This window comes from Suricata suricatta, chromosome 14 (genome assembly GCF_006229205.1).
Source record: "Suricata suricatta isolate VVHF042 chromosome 14, meerkat_22Aug2017_6uvM2_HiC, whole genome shotgun sequence".
In the NCBI taxonomy this organism is placed as follows: Eukaryota; Metazoa; Chordata; class Mammalia; order Carnivora; family Herpestidae; genus Suricata; species Suricata suricatta.
This window is the reverse complement of record NC_043713.1, coordinates 39657794-39668444: the sequence shown is the minus strand read 5'-3', so window position 1 is coordinate 39668444 and position 10651 is coordinate 39657794. Positions and strand designations below refer to the sequence as shown.

At 42.9% G+C, this 10651-nt stretch overlaps 1 protein-coding gene across 1 annotated transcript; it reads left to right on the top strand.

Moving 5' to 3' along the window:
• The first annotated feature begins 302 nt into the window (after positions 1 to 302).
• On the top strand, positions 303 to 7654 carry TTR (transthyretin). The gene is made up of 4 exons (XM_029922846.1): positions 303 to 412; positions 1314 to 1444; positions 4243 to 4378; positions 7413 to 7654. The coding sequence occupies exons 1-4, from the start codon at positions 344 to 346 to the stop codon at positions 7518 to 7520; spliced, it is 444 nt and encodes a 147-aa protein (XP_029778706.1). The 5' UTR covers positions 303 to 343; the 3' UTR covers positions 7521 to 7654.
• Positions 7655 to 10651: the final 2997 nt, after the last annotated feature.

Below are 10651 nucleotides of genomic sequence, written 5' to 3'. Positions count from 1 at the left end.
AAGGGAGGAAAAAAATCCCAAGAATGTTGCTGCGTCCTGCCAGGGAGGGAGAATAATTTTGTTTGGTTTTGTTTATTTGGTTTTGGTGACCTAGCTGGTCAAATGACCTGTTATGAATAAGAATATTTCATAGAGCTAATGTTCCTATGCTCTAATCTCTGTAGGCAAGGTTCATATTTGTATGAGTTACTTATTCTCTCTTTGTTGACTAAGTCAATAATCAGAATCAGCAGGTTTGGAGTCATGTTGGCAGGGATCAGCGGCATGGCTTAGGAGAAGTGAGTATAAAAACCCCAAGCTGGGGACAGCCAACACAGACAGAAGCTCTCTCGCTCTTGGCAGGATGGCGTCTCCTCATCTGCTCCTCCTTTGCCTTGCTGGACTGGTACTTGTGTCTGAGGCTGGCCCCGCGGTGAGTGTTTGATTCTGTGAAGTCCATTTATCTGATTCTTATGTACACCTGATGAAGTAGCAGTGCCTTCCTCAGCTCTGCCGGCCACCTTGTGTTGCTAGGACAAGGGTACACAGCATCGACTTTTAAATATCATCGATTCAAACTGCAAAATGAATGAAGTTCTGCAGAGCTCGCTGGCCTGGAGCTTGGACCCTGGGTGCTCCCCACTATAGCTTTGGGGCACTGGGTTTACTGCGCCTGACTCTTGCCCTCAGTGTCCTCGAATATACGGTAGAAATAAAGATATGATATTCATGAAGCTACCAATATTACATTTTCAGAAATGCATCCTTTTATAAAGTTTATTTCCCTTCAGCTAATCAAAATGTACCTCTTGATTAATCTTTGAAAGGCGGGGCAGACAATATTCTAGTCAAATACTGAATTCTTAAGTCCTCTAGAAGAATTAACCGATACTGTAAAATGCATCCTAAAGTCATCTGACATTATTTTACAACTAGTAAGAGGGAATTACTACAGCAGCAGTTGACTAGAATGTTCTCAGGAAAAACAAACGCTTTGGTCCTGTGACACATTGCATCGTTTTAGTAATTCCTCTGAAATGGCAAGGCTTAACAAAGCACTGTTTTCAGAGGGCCTATTTTCTCCCTTAAAATCCATTACACAAGTTCCAGGTTGATCGCAGCCTGTCTGGAGGCAGAAACCAGTCTTGCTTTGGGAACAGTCATGTCTGTGTTATACTGTGAAGGGGAGATCATTAACTGTCAACACTTACATTGCTGGAAATGGACTTGGCATGGACTTCTTGCCTTGTTCCAGATTTCTCACACCATAAAGAACAGATCCTTTCGCTCTTAACCAGTTTTGTTGACCTCTCACTGGTCTTCTCTATGCCCAGGGCACTGGTGAATCCAAGTGTCCTCTGATGGTCAAAGTCCTAGACGCTGTCCGAGGCAGTCCTGCTGTCAACGTGGCCGTGAAAGTGTTCAAAAAGGCTGCTGATGAGAGCTGGGAGCCCTTCGCCTCAGGGTAAGCTGCCCAACGAACCCAGACATGGGACCTCGTCCCAGCTCCTCATTCTCCCACCACTTGTTAGAGAGAACGGCTCACATCATTCGCTGAAGACTCTTCAAGTAGATTGAAAATGCAGGCAGAGGTCACGTGGGCCCTGGGGAGGATGCCCTCCTCTCGTCTTGTTTAGCTGGGAATATCCAGGAGGGTGAGCAACACCCAGGGCAGATGGCGGGGAAGAGGAGCCAGCACCTGTCTACTCCAGTAATGGTTCACTGCCTTCTTGGGTCACACATTCATTACTTTAAGAAGGTAATGAAAACTATGGTTCCCCGTGCCCAGAAAAAAATCACACACACACACACACACACACACACACACACACACACACACACACATGCAGGCACACAACATATACATCATTTCAGGAGTGTCACAGATTCCCTGGTGCCCCTGCATAACACTCAACCTTGGCTCATTGTCTTGGAATTTTTTTTAATATTTATTTATTTAAGTAATCTCCACCCCCAACATGGAGCTTGCACCCATGACTCCAAGATCAAGAGTCACACGCTCTATCAACTGAGCCAGCCAGGCTCCTGTGTCTGGGAATTTAGGCAAGATATACAATGTGTGTTACTTCATTAAGGAAAGGAAAGGAGGGGCACCTGGGTGGCTCAGTCGGTTAGGCATCCCGCTTCAGCTCAGGTCAGATCTCACATTCGTGGGTTTGAGCCCCGCGTCAGGCTCTGTGCTGACAGCTAGCTCAGAGCCTGTAACCTGCTTCAGATTCTGTATCTCCCTCTCTCTCTCTGACCCTCCCCTGCTCACGCTGTCTCTCAAAAATAAATAAAAAACATTTAAAAAATTTTTTTTAAAAAGAAAGGAAAGGAATTGAGGGACAGCCCTGACCAGGCACGTGTCTGTAGTCTACCTGGGTCATGGAGAATCCAGCGCGGTAGAGCACCTACTCTGGGCAAGGCTGGGGCCGTCACGCTCAGAAACAGAAAGGCACAGAAAAAGAAGACACATATGAAAAGCAGAACCATCACCCAATGTAGGGTGCAACAATCACTTCTCCCCTTCATTGGCCGCTTTACAATTTTCGTAGACTTTATCCACCTCCATTAGCAAGAATTGCAAAGAAAATATGTTAGTAAACCTAAACCAACTAACTGAAAAAATGGGCAACCAAGAAATCCCCAGCACCAAAGAATACTGCTCAGTGTTTATGTCTCCTGGAAGGTGAATTTCTGTGGGTTTTCGTTGAATCCCACTAACCACATTATGATTTTCACCCATCGCTGAGAAGACCACTTTCATTGGTGTGGTTTCAACTGAGTCCTTATTTTTTACTTCATTTATGTTTACCTAAATGCCAAGCACAATGTGGAAAGTACTTAAGGGAATATTCTAAGCAAGAGATAGAATGAACACCTAAAATATTCAGATGTTAATGTGAACCTTTTTATGACAAGACAAAAAAAAAGAAATTAAATATTCTCTCCCTAGAAAAGAAGAACGGTGGCAATGATCAAAGTTAGAAAAGACAATTTTCATTTTCATCTGTCAGGTTTTGAGGTCTAAGGGAGAACAATTTCTAACATCAGCAACTGAACTGGTACATAAAGGGAAAAAGAAATTCCCTAGTCATTTTTTTAAAAAAGGAGTCTGCCTAGAAGTTATTGTTGGCAAAGTGTTACTAAAGAGATTAAATATATAAATAATTAAAAATTCAGATCCATTACACTGTGGGGTTCCCCTGGTGTGTACCAATGATACTGTCTCTGAAAGACACCCTGACACCAGGGAGGAAGAAGTTAGACCCTGATGTCATGGCAAACTGCAGAGTCAGAACAGCCTGTGGACACTTCCAAGGGGTAGTTACAAACCTTCACCGAAACACCAGCCCTAAATCACAACTACTGGTTTTTCTTTTAATTTTCTTTAATGTTTATTTATTTTTGAGAGAGAGAGAGAGAGAGAGAAAATGAGCAGGGGAAGGGCAGAGAGAGAGACATGGAATCCAAAGCAGACTCCAGACCCAAGCTGTCAGCACAAAGTCCTTTCTGGGGCTTGAACCCACAAACCATGAGATCATGACCTGAGCCAAAGTCAGATGCTTGGCCGACTAAGCCACCCAGGCACCTGGCAATGATTGTTATTGAAATGAAACATTATACCTATATCTTATGTTCTCCTAAGAAAAATCTGCAATAAGCTTTTTGAAACACTTCTGACAAATTTAATTTAAGTTAATTTCAGACAGTTACTAGAAATTCACCTTTCCTTCCCTTTTCCCTTTCCTGTATATATATATATATATATATATATATATATATATATGTATGTATATATATATATATATATATATATACACAGTAAAACCTTGGTTTGTGAGCATAACCCCTTCCAGAAACATGCTTGTAATCCAAAGCACTTGTATATCAAAGCAAATTTTAAGAACCATTGGGTCAGTTGTGATCATGTGACATTCGGCATCACATACTACGTATTGTATCACAAAACATTGCCTATTTATGAAATTAAATTTACTAGAAATGTTTGCTCACCTTGCAGAACACTTACAGAACAAGTTATTCACAATTCAAGGTTTTACTGAAAATAAAAAATACATGTAAATATATATATATATTTCCCCTTACTTACACAGTAAGTATACACATATGTGTAGTGTGTGTATGTGTGTGTGTGTGCGCGTATGTGTGTGTGTATGTGTGGTGTCACCTTACTATACTTGCCATTACGTTTATTCCCCTAATGCCTAACTTAACCTGTAATTTTGTATCTTCTAGGAAAACCAGTGAATTTGGAGAGCTCCATGGGCTCACAACTCCTGAGAATTTTGTAGAAGGGGTATACAAAGTGGAATTAGACACCAAGTCCTACTGGAAATCGCTTGGCATTTCCCCTTTCCATGAATATGCAGAGGTGAGAGTATAGAGACCCTGAGTGCTTTTATTTTTATTTCTTTGTTTTTGATCCCAGGCAAGGCCCAGTTTGCCCATCACATACCATGGAACTGTCACCGGGAAACTGAACTAGCACAGAATCCCTTTCCTATTTCTACAATCAGAAATCTAGAAAACTCTGAAAAGCAAAGTTTATTTCTAACTTTGGTGGAAGCTCATTGAGGAACATGACCTAACTTACATGATGCTCCTCATTGTCTTCTCTCAGTCCACTGAACAGGAATATTCATTAGCTGAAGCACTGTTAACCTGTTGGATTTCTAGGCAGCTCCCCAGACCTCACCTAGGATCACAAAACATCGACACGTCATGTTACTTCTCTAAAATCTGAAAACACACTTTATTCCAAAACACACCTGGCTCCCAGAGGTTTGGGTAAGTGACTTAGGGTAGTGCATATCGAGACTGTGAAGTCAAAATAATAAGGGCAACACCATAAATACCACTTACCAAGCATATCCTCCATGCCAGGCTGTTGCGTTTTCTATATTTAACTTATTCGATCCTCATGAATAGCCCACGGGGGCTGGTCCTACTATTATCCTCATTTTACAGAGCAAGAAAACGAGGCACAGTGCAGTTCAAGTTGCCAAAAGTCACAGGCTAGTAAAGGGAGGAGCAGAAATAATTACGGACAGGGCCCAGGCTGGGTTTAGCCTCAGGTGTGCCTCAGGTTCTTCCAGTAAGAAGTCAGGCTAAAAAAATCATAATAAAGCCACATTTGTAACCCTTGGTTCACACTCTATTTTTTGCTCATGAGGGAGTAAGAGCCTCAGAGTTATATATGGGCCCAATCTTGCTGCCTCCTCCTTGTATGTAATTCCTTAAGTCATTTAAAACAGATGGCTGTCATGGAAATACAATCCAGACATATTGGTCAGAGTTAAAGATCAAATCATTGTATCAAAAATAGCTCAGCATGAAAGGGAACCATTCTCTCTGGCTTAGTCACAGATGAAACTTTAAATTGACAGAAAATGGTTCTTTTAGTAGTGTTGCCCGAAAAGCTGGAGCAGGGGGGCTGCTTGACTTCTGGGGCTCACAAGGCATCCAGGGAGCCCCATCTACCAAGAAGCTTGCCTTTGGCCACCCCTTCTCAGTGGGGCAGCAAGACAAAGAGCCTAGTTTAGATAATACAGGGCTTAGAGGTGCTACATAAAACATTTGCCCCTAGAGTCTCAGCTTTTGCCCTGGATCAGCCTCCTGGGAACCCTTATCTACTCTGGTCTCTGCCTCATGAGGCTACGTGAGAAAATTCACTGCCAGCCAGACCACCCGTGGTACATTGCTCCTATTCACTAGATGTTAGCTTTCTTGTCTACGGTTTACTCTCTTAGTATTCATTCAACTAACATTTTGAAAATAAAAGCCTTCTATGTGTCAGACATGCTGTCAAATGCCAGAAATTCAGAAGTGAAAGCATACTCCTGTCCTTGGTGTGGAAGGAGAGGGACTGAGGTAGGACATACTGGATCAGACAATTCAGCCCAACCTGGAGCTTGAATGGATATGGAGGGTGATGGAGAGCAGGTAGGCAAGAGGGAGGCCCAGTGCCTCAGTTCAGCGACAGGTGATGGCGGGTTCAGCCATGAGTTGCTTCCCCACCAGCTTCTTCTGATCAAGAACTGAGACAGCTGCTATTCTTCAGCATTAGTCACCTTCCACCTAGTCAATGACGCAGGGGCCATGGTGTACTTACTGAGAAAGTTGGGAAATTTCTTGTGGAACCATTAGGCCTCTTCACTTCATTGGGTTTTGAGCACAAGTTATGCCATCCAGAGTTTTCAGGAAGACTCAGGTGGAGCTGGAAGCCAATGTCACTAGAAGACAGAAGAAGCTTGGCAAAGTGTCTTTTAGTTTGTTTAGACAGTTGGCCTTTAAGAAATGCTTTTGCTCCTTCAGAGAGATTCTTAGGTGATTCTTACTTCCTCTTGCACTCATGCTGTTTTTATTTTCAGTATAGTTTAATCAGATTTTCCTTCTGTTCCCAAATAATCAAGACTTCCTTTTTGCATATCAGGAACAAAATATATTTATCCAGGATGTGTCCAAAGCTCATTCCAAGGCCTGTGTACAAAATAAGTAAAATTAAAGACCTCCTCATGGCCCTTCATCTCTGTCCTGAGTCGAATCCAACCCTCTTAGACTATTCCAGTGCCTGAGTCTCAGAAGGTCTACTAAACTTGCCTGAAGTACATGGCTTACAAGAATAAAACTTTTGTTAACAATTCATCTATTTGGAAAGCCTCAAATGAGCTCCAAACCATGTGTGTGTATTTCAAAAGTCACACGTGATCTTCCACACTCTGTTATTGTAAATAGAACCATATGATGCTTTTACTCCATATTTCATTGATTATTATACACATAAAAACATACTTGTCTTCTATGTTGAAAAATGCAAAGGAATAAAGGTAGAGAACTCTCTGGGTTTTCAGACTGGAGCCTTAAATTCTAGCCTGGCTCTGTCCTGTATAAACTTGGAGGTCTAACTCGGAGGTCTAGTTTACTTATCTATGAAGTAGGAAGATTATTACCTACCAGCCCTTAACATTCTGGGTCTCTAGAGTTGCAGGAGGAATGGCAGTCACCATTCTCCAGTCTTCAGGTCACTGAATGCCAGTTCCTAACTTTGCCCTCCTTTTTCTAAAACCAAGAAAATGGAAAAGAGGATTTAGGTTCTCTGTGATTTTTCTCAGTCGGGCTAGGGCCACCCTGATTTTTAGTGTGAATCTGTAAAAAACAAAATGAAACAAAAGAGACCTGATTCTACAGCAGGTAGAAAAGAAATCCTGTTCCAAGTGCTGTGCCAGACTCCCAGAGTCTTACCAGCATATTTGGACTTTCACCTTTTGCTCAAACTGTTCCAGAAAAAGAAATAATAAAATAAAATGAGTTAAATTGGCACTGAACCTCCAGTCGTGTCTCTCTCTCTTTGTGACTCACGGTTTTAGGCTGTGTTAGAAATGGACCCTGTCTCTGCTCTCTCTTAGGTGGTGTTCACAGCAAATGACTCTGGCAGCCGCCGCTACACCATCGCTGCCCTGCTCAGCCCCTACTCCTACTCCACCACAGCCCTGGTCAGCAACCCCAAAGAATGAGGGACTCCTTCTCTGATGGAGAAGGGACAGGATTTTGTGTAACCAATAGTTTTCCATTTTTATTAATGCAGTTTTCACTTTATAAGCTATGCTAGAAACTCGGGCAGAGTCAATAAAACATTCCTGTTAACGTACTTGTTTCATTTGAACTCGCTTTTTTATTCCCTTGTCATCCTCTCAAAAAAAAAAAAAAGTTCAAACCTTAGAGAGAAGCAAAAGAATTCAAAAATGTGTCTGGCTGATTTCTGGGAGAAATCTCCATTCCTAATGTCTTACAAACTAAGCACATATTTCACATGGTTGGCGGCCACTAAAAACATCCACCCTGATGGGACACCTGGGTGGCTCAGTCAGTTAAGCATCTGACTCTTGATTTGAACACAGATCATGATACCAGGGTCGTGGGATGGAACCCCACACTGGGCTCCGTGCTGAATGTGGAGTCTGCTTAAAATTCTCTCTCTCTCCCTCTTCTTCTGCCCCTCCCCAGCTCACGTGCTCTCTACCCCCCCAAACACACACAAACACACACACACACAAACTCGCACACACACACATTCTGGAGGCTCCTGAGTGCCTAAGTCAGTTAAGTACCCAACTTTGGCTCAGGTCATGATCTCGTGATTTGAGTTCCAGCCCAGCTTGGGCTCTGTGCTGACAGCTCAGAGCCTGGAGCCTGCTTCAGATTCTGTGTCTCTGTCTCTCTCTGCCCCTCCCCTGCTTATGTTCTGTGTCTCTCCTTTCTTCTAAAATATAAATGAACATTTACAAAAACACACACATTCTGGAGGCGCCTGGGTGACTTAGTCAGTTAAGCCTCTCAGGTCATGATCCCACTATTCGAGGGGTTGAGCCCTGCATCGGCTCTGTGCTGACACCTCAGAGCCTGGAGCCTGCTTTGGATTCTCTGTCTCCCTCTCTTTCTGCCCCTGACTCACTCTGTCTCTCTGTCTCTCTCAAAAATAAACAAACATTAAAATTTTTTTTCTTTAAAAAATAAAAAAAACACATTCTGAAAATGAGAAAGCTTGAGTTTCCTCTAACCTTCAGTGAATATCAAAAGATAAGTTCTGAGAACCCACGTCTTTATTCTGTGCATTCCCTTTAAGTGCTTTATTGATTTTCAGAGTAGCACAGCCACACAAAGACAGACCTTCAGTGACTCAAGCCCTCTAATCTGGTTCTGACCAACTACACTCCATAGTCAGCTGACTAAAAGATGTCATCAGAGAGCCCTCACACCCCCAATTGACTTGGACTAATTCAAAATTCATGTATGGAGAAGCCACTACATGCCAAGTGCTATTTTCAGTGCTCCGAACATACAGAATAAGATCTGGTGCCTGCATTGAAAGAGCTCATGGCCTTTTGAGATGATGACTGCGTCAACGTGATCTGAACAGAGGCTGTGGCACAAGGCACAGCAAGGGAAGGAACGAGGGAGGAGAAAACAGCCTGGCTAAGTCAGACAAGGACTCAGAATAAATTTCATTTCTGAACCTGGGCAGCTTACTAGCTCCAAAAGGGAAGAGATAGTCTAGGTAGAGAGAGCAGAAAGTGGCCAGACCAAGTGAAACCCCATGATTCGTTGAGGGAGCAGATGGTGAGCTAGCGTGCTGATGTGTAGGAAGTATTGAGGTGGGCTAGGTGGTGCGGTTACAATGACACTCCCAAGCTGTGGCTCAACAAAACCCAAGTTTATTTCTCACTTGCACCAAGTTCATTGCAGGAGTTCTTGGTCTGGTGACTCCCAGGATGGCTTTCCTCCAAATGGTGACCCAGAGTCCAGGTTTGATTTATTTTGTGGCTTCAAGGGACACCGGATCAACAGACTGGAAGAAGAGAGAAAGTGTGGTCTTCATCCCTCTGTGCTGTGCTGAAGTGACACACGTGATTCCCACTGACATTTCACTGGCCGGAACCTGTGGCATGGTCTCATCTAGATGCACGGAGCATGTGGCTCCTGGCCAGGAGTCATTTCCCAGAATGACTACATTCTGGAGAAAAGCACTGATCTGGGTTGGTCAAGAACCATCTCTGCTGCAATAAGATTGGAAATAGAGGGACAGGAGGCTGGAGTGAAGGCGGGCTTTATATGCCAACTGCTAGAGCTGTGAATTCATCTTCTAGGCAATATGGCTCTGTGCTGGGAACATTGTCATCAGGCACCCCGTGTGGCTGGGGCAGAGGTAGTTACTACCTCCAATACAATCTCCAACTAGGGTTCCCTTGATGACCTGGGTCTGACCCAAGGCTTAGGTCTCAACATACCTAAACAGCCATTCCATTTTCCTCCAAATTCAAATCTAAAGTCTTGCCATGCTTTCGCTGGCTGTGTAGAAGGAGTCAGAAATTTGAAGCAAGTGGAATGTAGGTTCGGGCTTTTTAACATGTATTAAGCTTTCCCCCAAATACATGTGGTAAAATCAGTGCCTCTAATTCTGTTAATGAGGTAAGCAAGTCTTTTCCCATGTATATTAGGCTAACTTACATCCATTTGCCATTTTTGTAGATTAAATGATCAAATATTGGCACTTTTGTAAGATTCAATCCAATACTTACAATGATTATATTGGTCATCGAGCTGCCTGTTTATAAAATGCTACATTTCAATTTGGCTGCTGTAAATAGGTATGGATTTTATAGCCCAAGCAGATTGAAAATATGAATCTACCATATATATACCTGAATTAAATTTAGCTTTTTAATTTACCTGCCTTATTTCTTCTTGGTATCAACAAACCTAATCTTGTCCACTGAAATCAACTCCGTTCAACTTCCAGTTTAACCCTCAGCCTTCTCCTTCCTTTCTGAATGTCATCTACCTTCTGGATGCTTTGTAGCCTGTTGGCCTGTGTTGTCTGGTCCCTGATAGTCCTCTGTCCATGCTACCTCCCCTGAAACGATCCTTTTCTCCTTTGCTCTTTGTTGTTAGGTATTAATATCTCAGGTTATGCCTTTCATGGCCACTGTTATGGGTTGAATTGTGGCCCCAGAAAAGGTATGTTGAAGTCCCAACACCCTGTACCTGTGAATGTGACCTTATTTGGAAATAGAGTCTTCAGGTGTAATTAGTAGAGATGAAGTCATTAGGCTGGGCCCTAAGCCAGTACAACTAGTCTCCTTATAAG

Excerpts from the sequence above, each read along its gene's own strand:
- TTR (XM_029922846.1), top strand. The coding sequence starts at position 344 with ATGGCGTCTCCTCATCTGCTCCTCCTTTGCCTTGCTGGACTGGTACTT. Across the intron at positions 413-1,313 it reads TGTCTGAGGCTGGCCCCGCG|GGCACTGGTGAATCCAAGTG; the intron begins GTGAGTGTTTGA and ends CTCTATGCCCAG. Across the intron at positions 4,379-7,412 it reads CTTTCCATGAATATGCAGAG|GTGGTGTTCACAGCAAATGA; the intron begins GTGAGAGTATAG and ends GCTCTCTCTTAG.